The sequence below is a fragment of the Anopheles stephensi genome, chromosome 3, assembly GCF_013141755.1.
Source record: "Anopheles stephensi strain Indian chromosome 3, UCI_ANSTEP_V1.0, whole genome shotgun sequence".
Lineage (NCBI taxonomy): Eukaryota > Metazoa > Arthropoda > Insecta > Diptera > Culicidae > Anopheles > Anopheles stephensi.
The window spans coordinates 18,422,210-18,440,258 of record NC_050203.1 but is presented as its reverse complement, the minus strand read 5'-3'; the positions used below and the strand labels follow the sequence as shown (position 1 = coordinate 18,440,258).

Here is an 18,049-nt window from a genome sequence, read left to right as displayed (position 1 = left end):
GTGTTCGGTATACTGTGGTAAAACGTTATGAAAAAAAAAACGTTGGCAACGTTACTTTTAGCAAAACTCTTCATATTATGTACATACCTCAAATTAAATACAAATTTACACAAAAGCATCCAACAAAAGCTCGGTTTTGTTTTTAAAATAATATGCAAATTGGGCTATTAGGACAAAACGTTACACTGAGGAAACGATTCCATCGTAGTAGGCGCTGTTTGGGAAAAGAACCATCCCGCGTTGCCTTTGGAAGCGCAAAATATGTCAAACGGAACGAAACCCGTCGTCGACTGGCGCTAGTGAACTGGTGGGAAGCTGTTGTTATTTAGTGATCAGGCCGAAATAATCATAGGCCCCCCGGGCTGATGACAAGATGTCCGTTACGCGCTGGATACACTGCAACAGTTGCTTTCATCTTTTATCGCGAAAGGAGCGAAAGTTTTATCATCTTTCCTGCCGGCATGTGCTCTGTAAGCAATGCATGGCTAAAACGAGTAGGTACCGCGCGAGCGCTAATTGGCACACACTTTCGTTGATTTACTTATGGTTCTGTTTGTGTTACATTACAGATCGTGGTACAGTATGCCCGATATGCCAAAAGCCCTTGGAACGCTTCACCGAGCTCAGTAATCAGGTGTGAGAAGGGAAGCAGACGGGAAGGTGGCCGTTTCTAACTGACACAGTGTTGATAACGTCCTTTTCAGATGGATCGCAAAGAAAAGATGTACTATGATCCCGGCTGTCTGAAGGTGCTTAGTGTGGCCTACCAGAGTGTCGTCTTTCAGCACAGACAACGGGAGAATATGATACGAGGAATTCTGCGCTGTGTATGTATAACAAATGGAAAAAACGCTATGCTTTACCAACTACCGGGGACATTCATTACCCCTTTTTTAGCGTATCGCAATAAATCAGATGAAGGAAATGGAAGATACCATGCGCCAGAAGATAGTGGAAACGCAACGACGGTACGAAAAGTTTCGCACTTACCGTCGCAATCTGCAGGAAACGATGCGTCAAATGTCCCCACGTTACCCTGGTGGTCCGATGGTGGGCGACCCTACTACCAGACGACCGGCTCTGCAGCCGGCCACACCAAACCACCCGTCATCTGCACTGTCCAATCGTCGCGATGACGATCCGTCCAGTCGCAGATACGACCAGCGAAGGACAACAACACCAACTTCAACGATATCATCGAGCTTTGTCGAAAGCTTCGGAACGCCACCATCCGTTACGGATGGTAGCTTTAAACGGCAACATGTAACTACGGTAAGCAGCATCATTGGAACTATAATTTCCCCCCATTGTTTTATACGAACCACTCTTCCAGATGAACTCACAACGAGGGAACACTGGAGCAGCACGTCAGGTCATGGTAGAAGGAGCCAAACAAGGCTTAACCGGTATCGATGCTTTTGCGAACGATTCAGGCATTTCAGGCATGCAAACACCTTCGTCTAGCTTAAGTTTTGGCGGAAGCTCTAGGGTAGCGGCTCAACCGCGGCACCAACAGCACCAGTATCTCACACCGTCAACACCATCAACCCCGGCAAGATATCAGTCCTATCTGCACCACAATCAAATGCTGTCATCCATAAATCCTCGGCCTTGATGATTGAACAAACACGTTCTCGGCTAAAGCAGTTTGTATATATGGTCTTAAATTTTCTAACTTTCTTTAGCTAGACTTAACATTTTCTTGTGAAGGAAAGGCTAATTGTTATATTGAAGGATACATGTGCTCGTAGTCCACTCTTGGCCTAACGATCTTTTTGTAAAACCCCCACTACTAGCCGGCACAAATAAATAGATGATGCTCGATGTACAGTTCTATCTAGATAATTGAATTTAACAGCCAATAAATTGGAACATCTATTTTAACATCCACTAGCGGCCGGTGTTGAACGAAGCCCGAACCCGAACATACTTATTTCAATCTTGATTGGAGATTGGAAGCTAGTAGTACAAGATCGACTTCGGAAGGCAAACTCGGTCAAGTCTCCCGGGGGGGGCTTGTTAGAATGAGATATCCGACATCATCTCTGTTCAACATCTCCTTAACGCCATCAGTGCCCGAAGCCCAGAGCCTTCCATTTATATCCCCAGTACTCAGATACTCTTCTGAGACTCCTAAGATCTGAGATGCTAAGAATGATTTTTGACCGGCCGTCTGGATGGGGACCAAACATTCTTGAGCCATTCTAGTGTAGCGAATGAGACTAGCTAAGCTCCGTGGACAAGCAGGATATGTTAGGAGAATAACGCCAGACAACTCACCCAGCCCACATAATATTTCTAGGCCGTCCACATAGACATAGACGAGAGTAGTAGTGATGGGTGGTCAGACGACTCTTTTCCCGGATCAACCCGGAGTCGGGTTCGACCCTATAGGAATCGAGTTCAACCAGTGGGTCCGGTCCACCCGAACTCGTTGGAATTTAAAATCCGACCCGCATCGCTTACGGATGGCGGCGACCCGCCCATCACCAGTGAAAAGCCACAAAGGCCCACCAGAGGATAAAGGATCGAAAACGTTATCGAGGCTTTCTACAGCAGACCTTGATATACGCCTGCTGATAAATAAGCAAATACATTTACAATAATATAAAACATACCTTTGTCATTGCGTATTCTTCCTGTTTCATCGACACATCATTTTCGGACACAATACATTGATTGATGATAGTTTGGTTGTTTTACCATCTCTGTTTCATTATCATCCGGGTTTTGTTGTTGTTGTTGTTTTAATCACATCACGCTTCATCGCATCGCCTATCGTTTTTTTTTTTGCACAGCAGCAGCAGTCCATTCTCATATCTCGCTTTTCTTCCTCCTTCTAAATGTAATAATAATATGCTTGTAATAATTCTTGCACTTCCACATCCCTTCCAAACCATTTGCCACCAGAGCCGACTCTGTTCGCCACGAGAGCTGAGAGCTACGGGAAGTTTAACGCTTGGAAAGATATAAACGCCACTTTCTTGCTCTGTCCGGGTGGTTGTTGTGGTAAGAATATTAGTTTAACAAATCCTCTAAATCCCTATTTCCTGCTCTCTCTCACACACACTCTCGCTGATACCAGCACGGTTTTCATGATGTTAGTCGGCGGCTGACCTTTCCTTGTATTGCCTTGTAAACTAGTAGACAGAAGAAGAAAACCATAGGACAACAAACGGTGGCTTGAACGAAATAAATTGAACGTCTACCTCCTTTTCCAACTTCCCCATTTTTCTCCTCCCCACACGAATAATGTATAGGCCTAGCAGTTCTGGAGTTGGAGATGGATTATTGCTAAATTAAACAAAACGCTGTTACAACCTCCCCCAACACGCACGCAATAGCAGTAATAGTGGTGCCGTGTATAGTATTAGCAACAGGGACACAGCACCAGCACAGCAAATTAAACAAAACCTAACCTCTCTGTGCGAGTCCTGTGCGCGCTTGCGAACGACCCCCCCCCCCCTACATGTGCTGTTGTGGGAGAGGCGCTCCTATCATCGGTGGTGGTCATCAATCGGGCAACGGCGAGGAAGAAATTGTTTGCTATATTAAGCTGTTAAAACGCAAAAAAGTTAACTCATACATATTGCTCTCTCCGTCGCTCACTCCCTCTTTCTCAACAAACACATACAATCAGCGAAAGCGATTGTGGAAGTAATGGTGACGCTAGTTGAGTAGTTTTTAGTGTGTAGTTGGTTGGTAGTGGTAGTTTAAACATCCTCGCCTAAAATCCTTCGCTCGTTCCCAAATAAGTATTAATAGCTGTTGCTGTTGTTGTTGTTGTTCGGGAGAGAAAATGGGGTTTGGTGGTGGTGGTGGTGGTGATTGGAGCTCACGATCGCACGATCACCGCCCGACAGTTACTTCTTGCCTTTGGAGCGTTTCCGGAAGAAGTTCTCCCTAATCTTCCCACCGGTTCCCGTTGCGCCCGTGTCGGATGAACCTTTCTTCGGCGCGGCACTACTATCGTTAGCTATGGTGGTGGTGGTGGTAGCAGTAGCAATGGTGGATGCCGGGACACTCTCACCGTTCACCAGCTGCTCCTCCGACAAGTCGTCCGTGCTGTTGGATGTTGATGGCACGACTTGACTGTTGCTGCTGTTGCTGCTGCTAGTGGTGGCGGTGTCGGTAGTCATCGTACCGGTTTGCGATGGAATGGTAGCGGCCAGAACAGCGGCCGTTCCCACCGATGGCGTCGAGACGGCGGAGGACGTTTCCATCTCGGAACAGTAGGCCGCATCGTCGTCGGTCGACATGGAGGAGGTCGGCTGTTCGATCGCTTCCTCACCACAATCGTCCTCGTCCTCGTCCGCCAGTCCCTCGTTCGCCACATCAACACCACGCTCGGAATTTGGTCCACCACCGGCAAGCTGTACCTCCTCCTCTTCACCCGCCGCCGCCGCCGCCGCCGCCGCCGCCGCTTCCTCCTCCTTCATCTCATGTTCGTCGTCCGGTGGTGCTTGGTCTAGCGTAGGCGAGGACATGGCCGAACCGAAGTAACCGCTCGTAACCTCCGCGTACGACAGATGGGACGAAACGCACGATTCCGCCAGCGAGCCGGCCGTCGAAGGAGAGGACGCATTCTGGTGCGAATCGCTTTCGCCCGAAGTCATCATCATTGTGCTTGCGTTCGATGCGCTCGAACCACCACCACCACCACCACCGCCACCGGCTGCCATTTCCTCCTCGAGGCTCTGGTAGCCGTCGACGTGTCCCCGCACGTCACAATCTTTATCGGTGCGTAGCTTCTGGAGCGTCGGCTCGACCTGGGGATCGTTTGCAAATTTGGCTGTAAAAAAAAAGGCAGAAGCACAAACACCGGTTGTTATAGAAGTGAAGGAAGTGAACAGACCGGTCGCAAATACGTACGATGGGGGGCAATGATTTCCTTGAGGCACTTGGCGACTTGTATTCTAACGTTCGGCACCGCGTCGTCGGCCAATTTGAGTACATTGTTGAACACATGTTTGCGGAAGATCTCTACTTCGACCCGATCAGTCTCGAGCTGTTGCGGAGGGTGTGTGTGTGTGAAAACAGATCGAGAGAAAAGGAAATTAGTACTGCGTTCACCTACTGCGCGAAACACTTCCGGTTGACGACGATTGGCGCGTACGTACCATTTTTCCAGCCGCTATCACATACGTCTGACGGCGACGCCAGTTGCTGTAGAGGGCAAAGTGCTTGTTGAAGAACTCAAACACCTTGTCGTTTTGCTGGAACTCGTGGCTGCATTCAACAAACTGCAAACAGGAACAAAAAGAAGACATGAAATCCCTCCCCTTCCAGTTAGCTACTCACCCACCCAGACCAACTTACCGCATCGATGCCAGCCTTTCGTACACTGTCGTACTTGTCCAGCATGAGACGCATCGCCAGCCCGGTCAGGAAGAGCAAACAGTTCTCCTTCCGGATCGCCGTATGCATACGCGCCAGCTCCACAATCTGCTGGCCCGCCAACTCACGGAAGCGCCAGTTCATCATTTTGAGCGGCGGCTGTAGACACATCCCGAGATGGTTCATCAGCGTTTCATGCTCGCAGGCGTCGATCACGCGCAAGAATTCGGCCAGCGTGCGCACCACCTCGAACTTGATGTCGTCCGCGTCGAGCAGAAACTCCGTGTACGAAGGTACCAGATCGCGTGTCGCCTGCTCCCGGCCTATGATCAGTGCGATCTTGCTAATCGAGGCGGCCATCGTGCGCCGCACCGAGTCCTGAATGTCGGCGCACAGGTCGAAGAAGTAGCGGTTCAGAATGGGCCAAAACTTCTCACCGAACGTCAGCACCACGGCGGGGAAGTTGTACGCACAGTCCTGGCACAGCTCCTTGTTCACGTTCTTCATGTGCAGGAAGTCTTCGAGCAGATTCCACTCGACTTCCTCGTTTTCCCAGCGGATGAGCGTTTTCAGCTGTTCCGCCGCCCGGATCCGTTCGACTGTGGTCATCGTGGGTGTGACGGTGCTGCTGCTACTGCCGGCACCACCACCCCCACCGGACGTGCCTGGAGCGTTAGCGCCAGTATTATTGTTGTTGCCGCCGCCGCCGCCGCCAGTAGTCGTCGCAGCGCCACCGCCGGACTGCACCTGTGATTGGGACGGTGGTAGCAGATCCTCGTACAGGTAGATCAGCTTGTTGCTCTCGGTCTCGTTGTTGTTGATGCTTCCGTAGCTCGAGTCACTATCGTTCTGGTTTTCGTTGTCTTCCTCCACTACCATGCCGGCCGAAGAGGAGCCCGGTTCGCCGCCGCCGACGGTAGCCGACTCACTGCTGGCACTGCTTCTGGCATCGGTGCCGGGCGTGCCCTGTTGCAGCAGCAGATTATTATTCCTGCTATCGTCTGCCGACGCTCCCACAGTTGAGGGGGCAGCCGCTTGCTTTCCTTCCAAACTCGCCCGTCCGCTAACCTCCTCCTGCTGCACCACGTTGTTATTGCTCGCGTCCGTTTCTTCCTCCCTCTCCTCGTCACCCGTCGCCCGGTCCTCCTTATCGATAAACTCCAAATCCAACGCAAGCCCCGGGCTGATGTACCAGAACTGGTGCGAGTTGAAACATTCGTCGATCGCATTTTCGTCCTCCTCCCCTGCTGCCTCCATGATAAAATCCAGCCCGCCCGCTTCGCCTCCCCCTCCGTCCGCCTGCTGATGCTTTGGATTATCGCTGTCGTAGATCACGCCGCTTCCACCGCCGCCCCCCTCAATGTCCGCCCCGACCAAACTCAGGTCCGCCAAATGGTCGAGATGGTTCGTGCCGTAGTTATCGTCCTCCGATTCCCAGTGCCCGTGATGATCGAACGCATCGCTACCTCCCCCCTGATCGCCACCATCACTGCCGGACGGGTTGGCAAACGCATGCTCGAAGTTGTTCTTCAACGGCGAACAGTAGCGCATGAAGCGATTGAGCGGATTCTTCTCGTCGTAGCTCTGGTTGGCGCGGTACAGCGGCGATGGGGTCGGCGAGGTGGACGCGATCGACGAGCTGGACGAAAGGGACTTGTGGCGCACGTAGTAAAAGTCGGCTATCTTCGAAATGCCGCCACCACCATCGTCCGACGTCGAGCCGGTCGATTGACGCTGGGACAGATGCTCCTCGACAAACACCAACGACGCAAGGTACGCTTCCACGTTGATGCGGTCCTCCGAGCGCGGTGTAGCCGACTTCCAGCCTGGACCCTCATCGTCGGCCGATTTCACCAGCGAGAGCAGTGCGTGCCGCTGAATCGAGTCTTTAAACCGCTGCTCGTAGGACTCGAAATTCTTCAGCAAAACGCTCGCCGCCGGTTGCTGGCTGCCGTGGGCAAGCTGGCGCGCATTTCCCATCAGCTCGGAGAACGCTTCGTCCGCTGCGTTCGTTATCGACAGCTCTAGGCTACCGTTGTACGCCAGGCCTAGGATCTGGAGCTGCGCGAACGTTGCCAAAAAGCGGCCCAGATTCTAATGGGGTGAGAGGTAAATGGAACGAAAACTAAGCTGCAGTTCTTCCAACCGCACGTGGCGGTTGTCCCGGGCACACACTTACCTTCAGCGCTGCCTTGATCACCCAAAGGCTGGTGTCGAACATGAACTTCTTGTAGGCCGGCACCAGCACCTTGCGCCGCTTCTCCAGCGTACAGAGCAGTGCAATGAACGGCATCACCTCCGCACACGCCTTACGCACGGTCCATATTTCATCCTCGCAAAGTTTCATGAATATTGGCAGCTGTGGAGAACAGAACAAGAGCTTTACTCTCATGTCCCCCTATATTCATGGCCGCTGGCGGACGGTTAAATGTCCACTTACCAAATTTTTTTCGAACACTTCGTTGCCCAGGACTTCGCACATCACGGGAAACGCGGTGGCACACTCCTTGCGGACGAAGTTGATCTTGCAGGTACACATTTTCACGAACCGACTGTACAGGAGCTCGTGCGTCTTGGCGCATCCCACCAGCGGGGCAATCTTCACCATCAGCTGGAGATAGATACGCAGCAGGATCGGATCGGATCGGATCGGATCGGAACGTGTAAGTGAACGAAGGTGTGGTGTTGCGTTCCAACAGAAATATAAACAAAAACGATATGAAAAGAAAGCAAAAAAAAAAGGGAGAAAAATTAGACAATTTGTTAAAGCAATATGGAGGGTGTAAAAAAGTTTTCAAAGGATTCAAGGAATAATGTAAAACGACGATCAGCTGTGTTGTTGTAACCTTACTTTTGAGAGATTTTGAAGAACATATCGACCGTTGTAGGTAGAGATAACATAACCTCACTTGTATCCACTCACTCTTACGCAACTTTTTGGGTGATTCTTTGGGGTGTTATCACCGCACGGCCTAGCTCATCAAAGCTGGCTGTGATATGAGATATCGTAACGAAAGGGCACCATTTCACAGCCACTTTGAGAGACAGGACATGCGTATACATCATCGTGGCGGAGAATCTCTAGTACGAGCAGGCGAAGGGGACTCTAGCGAACACATTTATCTACTACAAACTCGAACGCCACTCACTTAGCTCACTTAACACACACACACACGGGACACTTCTAGACCACAGTCGTCGCGCTCCGGACGATTATGTGTCCCCGTGACGCTCTTCAAAGCTGGCTGTGATATGCGAATAGGATAGAGCCTCCCCCCCGGAAAAAGGACGCATTTCACAGCCACTTTGAGAGCGGCACAGAAACCAGTTGTATTGCGCTGCACGACTTCATTAGACAGTTTTTGAATGTTGATAACGCTCACGAGCAGTCAAACTCGTCAAAATGGCTGTGATATGAACATTGCTCAAATAAACACAGCACAACCATTTTTACGATCTGACCACGAGCGGGGGGAAGAAAAAAGATTTCCACTTTTCACGCTTTCAACACTTAACACGAACACTCAGATATAGGATCTATGTCGGTATAACGGTCGGTCACCTTTGTTAAATTTAAGTTGCGCTGAGGCATGCGATTAACAAATCGTGAGGTATATCTAAATAAATTAGAAGCAAAACATCTCCATTCTCTTAATTTTTGATTAAATTTAGCATAATCATTTGTTCTGCCGCCCGTGTTGTGCCACCCCCGGGAAAGTAATGCGATTTTTTCCTGCTTCCCTCAACTAAACTGCGCACAGTAGTGTGCCACAGAAACATCAACACAAAAGGACAATAATACCGAAGGCCGAACTAGTGGCCATAATGGATACCATTTAACCGTTCTTTCCGTTAAATAATAGCGGGCATTAAAACATCTACGCTACCACCTACCAATCCAAAAGGGGGTGGGGGGGTGCGGGGGGAAGGGGGGAATGGGGGTGAAAGACGACCCAAGGTGGAAGAGGACCAGATGTGTTTCAGCACCCGACCGAGCTCATCAAAATGGCTGTGATATGATAGTGAATAGCGGAAAACGAGTCCGGTTTATTTGGTGATAAACACATAGCCACAACCAATTGATGAGCCCAGTCCGTTGTGTGTGGTTTTGTTTTGTTTTTTTTTTGTTAACTTTTCGATTGGACTAAAGTTTTTTTTGTTTCTGTTCGATTTCCTATCAGTTATCAGAGGGTGCGCGGATGTGTGTTTGTGTATAATAGGAGCTCCTCCATCTCTTCCGAAGATATAGGTTCTCGTTTAGTTTGGTAAAATTTCGATCTGAGATCTGATTCTAGTTATTAATTAAATCAATTTGAAAGAAGTAAAACTATCCTTAAACCTAACTCTATATGCTCGATCGTTCTAAGCGTAAAAAAAAATCCTAATTCAAGTTAAACAAAACAAATTTTAAAGTGGCAGCACTTTAGCGGAGAACAAGTAATATCATATTCCTCATACAAGACAAACGAAATTCTTGAAGGTAAAGCGCATATATACTCAAAAAATAGTACACGATCGTGGAAAGATCACCCGTGATCGAGGGAATCGCAGTATGTAACGCCACACAGTAGCAAGCTGATGAAGGTAGGCGAGTGACGCGTTGCTCATCAAAGCTGGCTGTGATAGCATCTATCGGAGCAAGCTACAACAACCAGGTTTGATGACAACGCATAGCACCCGAAAGTGAAGCTGAGCTCCCATATACTTGAGCGGGTGACGTAGAATACTTTTTTTTGTATCACTAGTAATATAAATCATCAAAACAAACGTAGAACCGAAAGGAAACTTATACGATAATAGTACAGAAACTCAAAATGAGGTATGAGTAACACATAGAAACTTAAATATAAATTATAGAAAAGTCGACATGAGAAGAAAACCATTCGATCACCCAAGAGTTTAATATGAAGACAAGCAAACAAGTTAAGAAACAAATCCAAAAAGCAAAATAAATCATCATCATCAGTATAACATTTGCTAACTAAAAACAAAACAAAAAACACAAGCCAGCGCACACAGCAAACCGCACACCATTATTATCACACACCAGAACAACCACCACCAGTAAGCGGGTTCTCCGTTCTTGAGCCATATGATTGGGGATGCAGGATGATGCAGAGATACGGTCGTTTGACCGCCAGCGCGCGCATTATGATATACTCTAGTGTATCTATCAACATGAAAGACAAGGTAGTGAGATCTACCAGTACTAAGAGCCACTATCTCACTACCCATGTCTTTCTTGCAGACAAAATACAGTTTTTGTTTCCATACAAAAGGAGAAATTCCATTCCATTCCCACCACCGGTAGTAGTACGGAAGAAGTAGTAGTAGAGGTAAATATACAAACACACGCACGCAGCACACACACACAGAGTTACAAGCAAAACCAACACCACTAGTAGATAGATAGTAGAGATAGTCACACACACCGCTTAGCGGATTGATCCTTACCTCGAAGAAATACCCATATACCGCCCCCAATGCCCAAAAGCTCGCTTACTTTTATAACTCACCAGTATTACTAACTACAAAACCAACACCCTTTTTATTGTTGTCTAACTATTTACTAACCACTTTAAGTCTCTAGTCTAAAAACCTGTAGGGATGTGAGATAAGAGAGAACTTACAGGGTAAGACACCTTACTAAGTGGCGTCTTCAGATAATGAACATCGACACACAGAGGAATATGAGTGGGCGCCTCTTGAATGCCCTACGTTAAGCGAGCACATTATAAAAGCTAGCTTCTGCTCAATGTGTCCTTTTTCATTGCAGAATGCTAAGGCAGTAATCCGTTTTCCGCACGGAGCAAAGCTGTGAACTATGATGACGTTGCTCAGACGTACGACTCTTCCCTTACGGCGACAAGCTCCCCTTACTCCTTACAGTTGGAAATGAATTAGAACACTAGCAATATACTATTGCCCATTCCAGATATGAGTGTATAAAACAGGAATTGTAATGCTACTCTAGAGATCTCCTGCGAGCAAAGAATCTTCCAAGCGATCATCATAACACACCAAACCCCTCCCTTGTCTGAAGGTTTCACTTAACGACACACTTAACATTTGCACACTTTATTCACTTCGCTAGCGCTTCGACAGTACTTAGACACTAATGTAGGTAGCTGAACGGTTTCGGGGGGATATGTTAGTAAACCTCAACACAGCAGCAGATATACAACAACACGCCATCGTCGTCATCGACAGGATAAGAGATAGGGAAGCAGGAAATGAAGCGTTAGGTTGGTGGTATACTTACATGGATGTAGTTGGTGCACATGTCCATGAACTGCTCGTTGATCGGTTTGCTGACCAGCTCTTCGACGATGTTCAGCTTAAGCGTGGTCGCCCGGTCTAGGTAGCCTTTCTCGATCAGATACGTCAGTGATTCGAAGGACGATGCACGAACCTACCGGAAGAGAAAATTATCAATTAAAAAGTTAAACTCTGAAACAACACACTCCTACCAACTGCAACTGCAAGAAGCAACCTTTGTGGGCAAGTTTAAATAAAGCATCCTAAGCAGGAATCCTGCTTCACCTTCGAGTACTGCTCTCACACACGCCTGCTACAAACAAATGGTGCAACTCAGTGTTTAAGCCTCTCGTCGCTTTTGTAACAATCATTATCGCATGTTAACAACATTTGTACAAGTGGGCAAAACAGCAAAGTTCATGAGTGGGACCCAGCTTCGCACAAAACGCCGGGTCCCCGTCATCACAGCAACAAGTGAGAGGTAAAGTTAAGGCCGAAAAGACAAGTCTCTACACTCCACAGCAAGTTTCGCCCGCCCCATTGCCGGGGAGAGAGGAGCACGCTCTCCTCATAGCAAAAAGAGGCCAGCGGTTCCAAGCAAAATTGTTAACATTATGTAACGCAAATGTGAGGACGTGCGCCCACATCCACGAACGAGCTTCGTTGGCCGGATGATAACTATGAGCGAGATCGTCGCGCGTCCTTGCCTTCTACAATGGCATATCCTTCTTTTTGCTCTAGCTATCTTTCTCGCACCCAGTCGAGAAGCGAATGCCGCGAAGGACATCGGGGGGAACAGAGAGAAGGGACGGGCGCGTGTAGTGTACAAAAGGCTACCATATGCTATTTCGCAAGAGGAAGATAAGTTAATGCCTTGCAGGACATCCTCGATGGTTTGAGGCCCCCCCCCCCCCCCCCCCCCCCTTTGGCCTGGAATGTAAATGGGGCGTGTGAATGTGAGCCACCCGAGCCTTTAGAGGAGGAATCGTGTGACATGAAATCGTGTGTTCGCGATAGTTTGATTCTTTCTTCCGGTGGTGACGGATTCAACAACACGCTTGTTTGTTGTTATTGAGCGTGAAAATGTCTGACTGCTGATTACTGTTGCTTCATGCATGCAGTTTGCTAGGGAGGAACTTTACGTGTTGCCTCTGCTAGTTTTGATTAGTTCCGGCTTCCGTGAAACTTACATTCGGCTCGTCTGTTAGGTAACGGACGATGATCTGCAGTATCTTCTCCAGGAACGCTTTGCTGAATATGCTTTGCAGGTCCTGGTCTCGATCGAACCAGCTCGAACAGTACTTCTGCAGCCAGCAGGACAAGTATAGTCGTACGGACTCATCTGTAAGGGAGAGAGAGAGATATAAAAAAAATATTAGTAAACGAAGAAGCCATTAACGCGATTTTTGTATCTGCCTAAACACATGTTTTAATGTAAATTAATTCCTTTTTCATTCTACTAGCCGCTACAAAAAATAGGGATTAGACGCCATACAACGCCATATTGTAAAGAGTAAGGCAGCGATACGTTACCACAGCGCGCTCTAACTGTTTGCATTTCATTTCAAATTAATTTGGTTTGCCCCTCTCGTCGTGAGCTTATGTCCTTGCCCTCCCGGGGAGGTATACTACACGGGTAGGGGGATGCGGCTGGGTGAATTAATTTACCTTTTCATCGTTACAGGGGAGAGGAGCACACGATTTGCATCCCTCTAGAAATAAGGTACGAACAACTTTTTGTAATCTCTGTTTGAAAGTGAGGTTTGTTCGGTTGTTACAACTTTGAGCTCGTATTTAAAACAAACTCATGTAACACACATCACACACATATGCTGATCACGCAGGATTTTTCAGTTATGTTCACTTGAAAACCTCAACATTGGAGAATCCTGCTTTCGCCCCCTTTTCTGCACAACATCTAGCTGCTTTTGGGGGCTTTACTACAATGGGTGCGGTTTTGGAAAAGGAGGAAAAAATTGTCCCCAACTATTCGTATGACCCTCAATCACTCGTAATACCTTTTTGGTCTACACAACTTTGGACATAACCTCAGCGTGTACTTATAGCCAGCTTCGGAAGAGGGTACAAGCATTGCGGGGATATTACAACACGCAAAGTTAATTGTTGAAGGGTTAAGCAACACTGTGACATTGTTTGTCCGATCAAATCTAGCAGGCGGAAATTTTGAGGATGTTTCCGATCAAAAACTCAAAACGGGCGGAATGAGATTGATAACTATTTATTGATCGGAAAATGGAAGCAGAAGGAGGCATAAAACAATTCCAAACTATTCCTTTCAAGTGGTTGAAACTGTTGAGCAAAAGAATTAAAGGATAAAGGGACCAAAGACGTTTACACACTCTCTCTCTCTCTCTCTGATAAGCGTAGCGGTTCCTCCAGTTAACCTTATAATTAATTATCTTAACTGGATAACGTTGGAGATCCAAGGTTGTTTCACTGCTCCGTCCTGCTTAGCTGCTTGATCTGCTACTCTGTTAAACGATCTTGCGAAATATTTAACCCCTTTAGAATACACTTCTTGATAGGGCGTTGGTAGCAATACTATACTAAATCGCAAACAAAAAAAAAACAACAAAATGCCAGACCCTTCAAGACGTCGATGATGCTAACTCCTTTTTTAGTTGGTACCTCATCATGCCGAGAAAGCATGTTCCATGTGCTCTCTCTCTCTCTCTCTCTTATTCTCCCTCGCTACAGAAATAGAGAGAGAGAAAAGGAGAACAGAGAAGCGAGAGAGAGAGTAGGAGTAGCTGGACGCTACACCCTAAATCGAAGTTATGTCATGTACTTTTTGACAGTAGCAATTGAATGATGTCCTGACAGGTACGAGCGACACCAATGTCCACAGATTCAAACTTCCCAAACTTAGCCGATAAGGGAGGGTAATCACTTCACCACTTCTACAGTCAATTCTTTCCACAAGGATTACCTTCGTATCAACCATAACGAATTTTCGGTGCATCTTCCGTAAAGTTCGTATGAACTTTTTATCACAAATCACAATTCTAAACAACTTTCCGAACTTCAAATTGATAACGTTTCTACCCCGCTTATGATAAAACTCCGGCACTGCTACACCCAGCACCACTAACATACACTGGGGCGCTGGCTCATCTTATCACTGTCGTAATACATCACTTTTCCTCGGCACTCTCGAAACACACGCTCGTTCGCTGTGTCCGCTGCAATCGCAGACACATTTCTTCGCCGAAGAAGAACTGGACATGCCGATGCTGCACCGTCGACTGGCTTTTTTCCCAGAGACCAGAAGGGAGGCCAGATACCAGCAGAGCACGGCACATTCACACACGTGTGCGTGGTGGTGTTTACGTGCAAGGCAAGGTGTGGGTGCCAGCCAGCGTGCTGTGCCTGCTTGCTGTTGGTGTGTGCTGGCGGCGGCTCTGACGGTTGGCCTAGCCGCACACTTATATAGCAACAGCTAAGCGGAGCAGATTGTATCCTTCTTCGAGAGCAGCAGCAGCAGCAGCAGCAGCATGTGGGTGATTATTATGCCCCAGGAGTTGAGAGCCATTCGACTTGTGGGTAGTGGTGGTTAGCAAATCCACACCAACTGGCCAACGTGCACACGCGCCCCCGCATTCCATCACTAAACCACACTCACACACACATACAGGTATAGTGAGTGATCTTCCGAAGAGGAAACGGGTCGGAAAATATGATCAGCATCCTTTTCCCATCCAATGGGCCCGCGGGTACTACGACAAGAGAGCGCGCGCGGTTACGGCGAGAGATTTTCGCCGAGCAAATGCTGGCTGGTACCTCCTTTCTAACACATACCAAACACTTTGAGAGCTTTGCATGCAACACAACCATTAAAAAGCACACCATCATTGTACATCCTTCTTTTGCTCTCGCAAAACACACTAACGCACACACACGCGCGCTGTCGCCATCGCTGATAAGAGATAAGAGACACACACATACACACAGTATGGATGGATTGTGTAGTAGTACTACTACCAGTATTATCCGGTACTATTAGTACTACTACTACTACTACTATTATTATTACTATCACTACTACAACCACCTGCCCTTAGGGAGGGACGATCCTGCGCGTGCCTGACTACCCCGACAGGCGTGCGTACGCGTGCGGGAGGGATGGTATCAGATGGGGTGAAAAAGTCGTACGATAAGAGTAATTGCTCATCTTAAGGATGTTGCTGCCATTATCGTTGAATCTTCGTTCTGAATGAAGTGAGAGTAACAACAGATCGGAAAAGCTATCGGAACTGGAACGTGTGTGTGTGCGAGTATATGTGACGGTTATGTACTCCACATCATGCTAGAACGAAACATGCTTTTTCTAAATTAATTTTCTACTCTCATCATTATTTGTAGTTTCGTAAAATTTTAATCCTCGCATGCTGTACAGACAAGCAATGTTTTGGAAAATTCAATAAACATTATCCAATTTTGATGCTATTCTTTTTTTTAGAAAAATTATTACCCAGTTATTTTAGGTTAAAACAGGAATCGAGACTGAAAAAGCTCAACAGCTGCCTCGTCCAATTAATCTTCTACGCCTGTTTTTTTTTTTACTACTCTTGTGTTAGACGAGAGCAAAAGCGAACCTGCAGCCAGGCACGTACACAGCGGAATTAGAGTTTGATGCGAAATCCAATAAAATGGTACAACGCTTGATAAAACTAAGCTGTCCGCAAGTTACTACTTAAAATGTGAGTGCCAAAACATTTTTTAATGCTGTGTCTATAAACTAATTTACGTCTCTTTAAATTCAATTTCCAAAACGCCCCTCAAAACCCATGGAAGAAGCAGCGATTGCATACATCCAGGCGCACAGATTTCACCGCACGACAATCATCTTTTCGGGAGCTTTTTTCTCGTGCATCTTCCCTTAAGAATTTCTCTCCACTAACCTGTTTTCTGAATGTCTCTCTGTTTTTGTTTTCTCCCTGCGCTTTTAAGAGTAGCAACAGGGGAGAGCAGTGCTAGCAGCACCATTTACCATGGCGACGACACTTTTCCAAAGGAAAACCGCAAGTTTCTCTCTCTCTCTCTCTCGATCTCGGTTTCTGTATCTATATTTGAGCGCTCTTGCAGAGAGTAAAAATAAAACAGGACGGAGGACTTTTTCCCTGTCCAATCGCCCCAAGATGTCGTCCTTTGCCAGTTCGGGTCGTGCACTTCATTCACAAATACACGCGCATAAACGAAGCGGCGGTAATCGGCAAAGCTTTTGCTTGAGAAACGTTATGTGGCGGAGGACGGTGCTGGATGTTGTCCATGTGATTGTGAGGTGGTTGCGGCTGCCAAGAAAGTGGTACACACAATACTAGGAAGCAGCAGCAGCGCGTGTATCCTTTCCTTTCCACAGCAACGTTTTTGATGGATCATTACGTAAACGGTAAGAAGAAAGGTGGCATCATGTGCAGTGGCACACTGTGAGTGGAAAAAATAGACTCTCGGGGTATTATTGGATCAGGTGGAAGAGTGCGAGTAGAAGAAAAATGGGGCAAATAATTTAAAAAAAATCTTTTTAGTATATATTAGTACAATTTAGTACAACCCCATCAAACACAACCAGGTAAGGATAAGAAAATGGTAGTTACAGGGATGCTGCCCAGCTTCGACAGAACAACCAGCCAACCATCTCTCTCCAGTATTCAAAAAGCCACCCTTTTGCGCCCTTGAGTAGGTAGTGGCGCGCGTACTTTCTCTCTCTCTCTATGCATACACGCACGCACACATACGCATCCAGCAATACGGGCAGGACGACGAAAAGGGCGCGCCTGATTTTTGGCCTCGGCCAGGACCATCCAACTCCAGGGGGCGGCGATGGTGAAAGTATTTCAATTCTACAAATCAACGAACCGATTTCAGAGATATAGAGTAAGCCGCACACATCAGCGCCACCATTTACCACATCATCGTGTTGTCTACGTAATTGTTGAAACAGATTTTCGTTTTTCTTTTCCATACATCGGAATTGCTTTTGCTTTCCTTTTGGCAAATACACGCACGCGGACATATACGCACACAACGTAACAGTGAAGTGCGTACAAATACCAACATAACGTGTAGGGCGTTGTGTCCACTGTACACGCCGGGCTACCACCTGGAAAAGCTTTTGGGTGGAGCTGCTCTGCGTAGGGATTTTGCAACCACAGAGTGTTGTGAAAGAATTAACCGCAAAGTTTATGCAAAAAATGTTTAAAAATAAATTTGTATCTCTTGAAAACTGTAAGGTGCTACAGAATATGATTTCTAGTAGCAGCAACAGACCAGGCGCCTCCATCGTTCGTAATGGATGGGAGATGGGAAGTACTTGAGCAAACTACAACTCAACCTCAACCTCTGATGATAAAAAATATTGAGAAAATGGCTATTGCTTTTATGAGAAGAATATTTAATTTTATGGTAAATTAACGTGACCCAAGATGGCTTAAAT

At 47.2% G+C, this 18,049-nt stretch overlaps 2 protein-coding genes across 8 annotated transcripts in view; one reads left to right on the top strand and one right to left on the bottom strand.

The window, feature by feature from the left end:
* The first annotated feature begins 14 nt into the window (after positions 1–14).
* LOC118509810 (RING finger protein nenya-like) lies at positions 15–1,884 on the top strand. Of its 2 annotated transcripts, none has more exons than XM_036050960.1 (5): positions 15–494; positions 570–634; positions 705–827; positions 898–1,272; positions 1,334–1,884. In XM_036050960.1, the coding sequence occupies exons 1-5, from the start codon at positions 374–376 to the stop codon at positions 1,613–1,615; spliced, it is 966 nt and encodes a 321-aa protein (XP_035906853.1). In that variant the 5' UTR covers positions 15–373; the 3' UTR covers positions 1,616–1,884. The 2 variants fall into 2 exon arrangements, with proteins under 2 accessions (XP_035906853.1, XP_035906852.1); XM_036050959.1 differs by having other exon boundaries at positions 40–498.
* Positions 1,885–2,689: 805 nt separating this feature from the next.
* LOC118509805 (serine/threonine-protein phosphatase 4 regulatory subunit 1-like) overlaps positions 2,690–18,049 on the bottom strand; it is a 116,090-nt gene continuing 100,730 nt past the window's right edge. For all 6 annotated transcript variants that reach the window (XM_036050944.1, XM_036050945.1, XM_036050946.1 and 3 more), the window contains 8 exons: positions 12,786–12,937; positions 11,600–11,749; positions 7,778–7,948; positions 7,517–7,696; positions 5,320–7,431; positions 5,121–5,243; positions 4,873–5,008; positions 2,690–4,792 (listed from right to left, as the gene is read on the bottom strand). In XM_036050944.1, the coding sequence (XP_035906837.1) occupies positions 3,864–4,792; positions 4,873–5,008; positions 5,121–5,243; positions 5,320–7,431; positions 7,517–7,696; positions 7,778–7,948; positions 11,600–11,749; positions 12,786–12,937 (3,953 nt within the window). In that variant the 3' untranslated portion in view covers positions 2,690–3,863. The remainder of the gene's footprint in view (positions 4,793–4,872; positions 5,009–5,120; positions 5,244–5,319; positions 7,432–7,516; positions 7,697–7,777; positions 7,949–11,599; positions 11,750–12,785; positions 12,938–18,049) is intronic.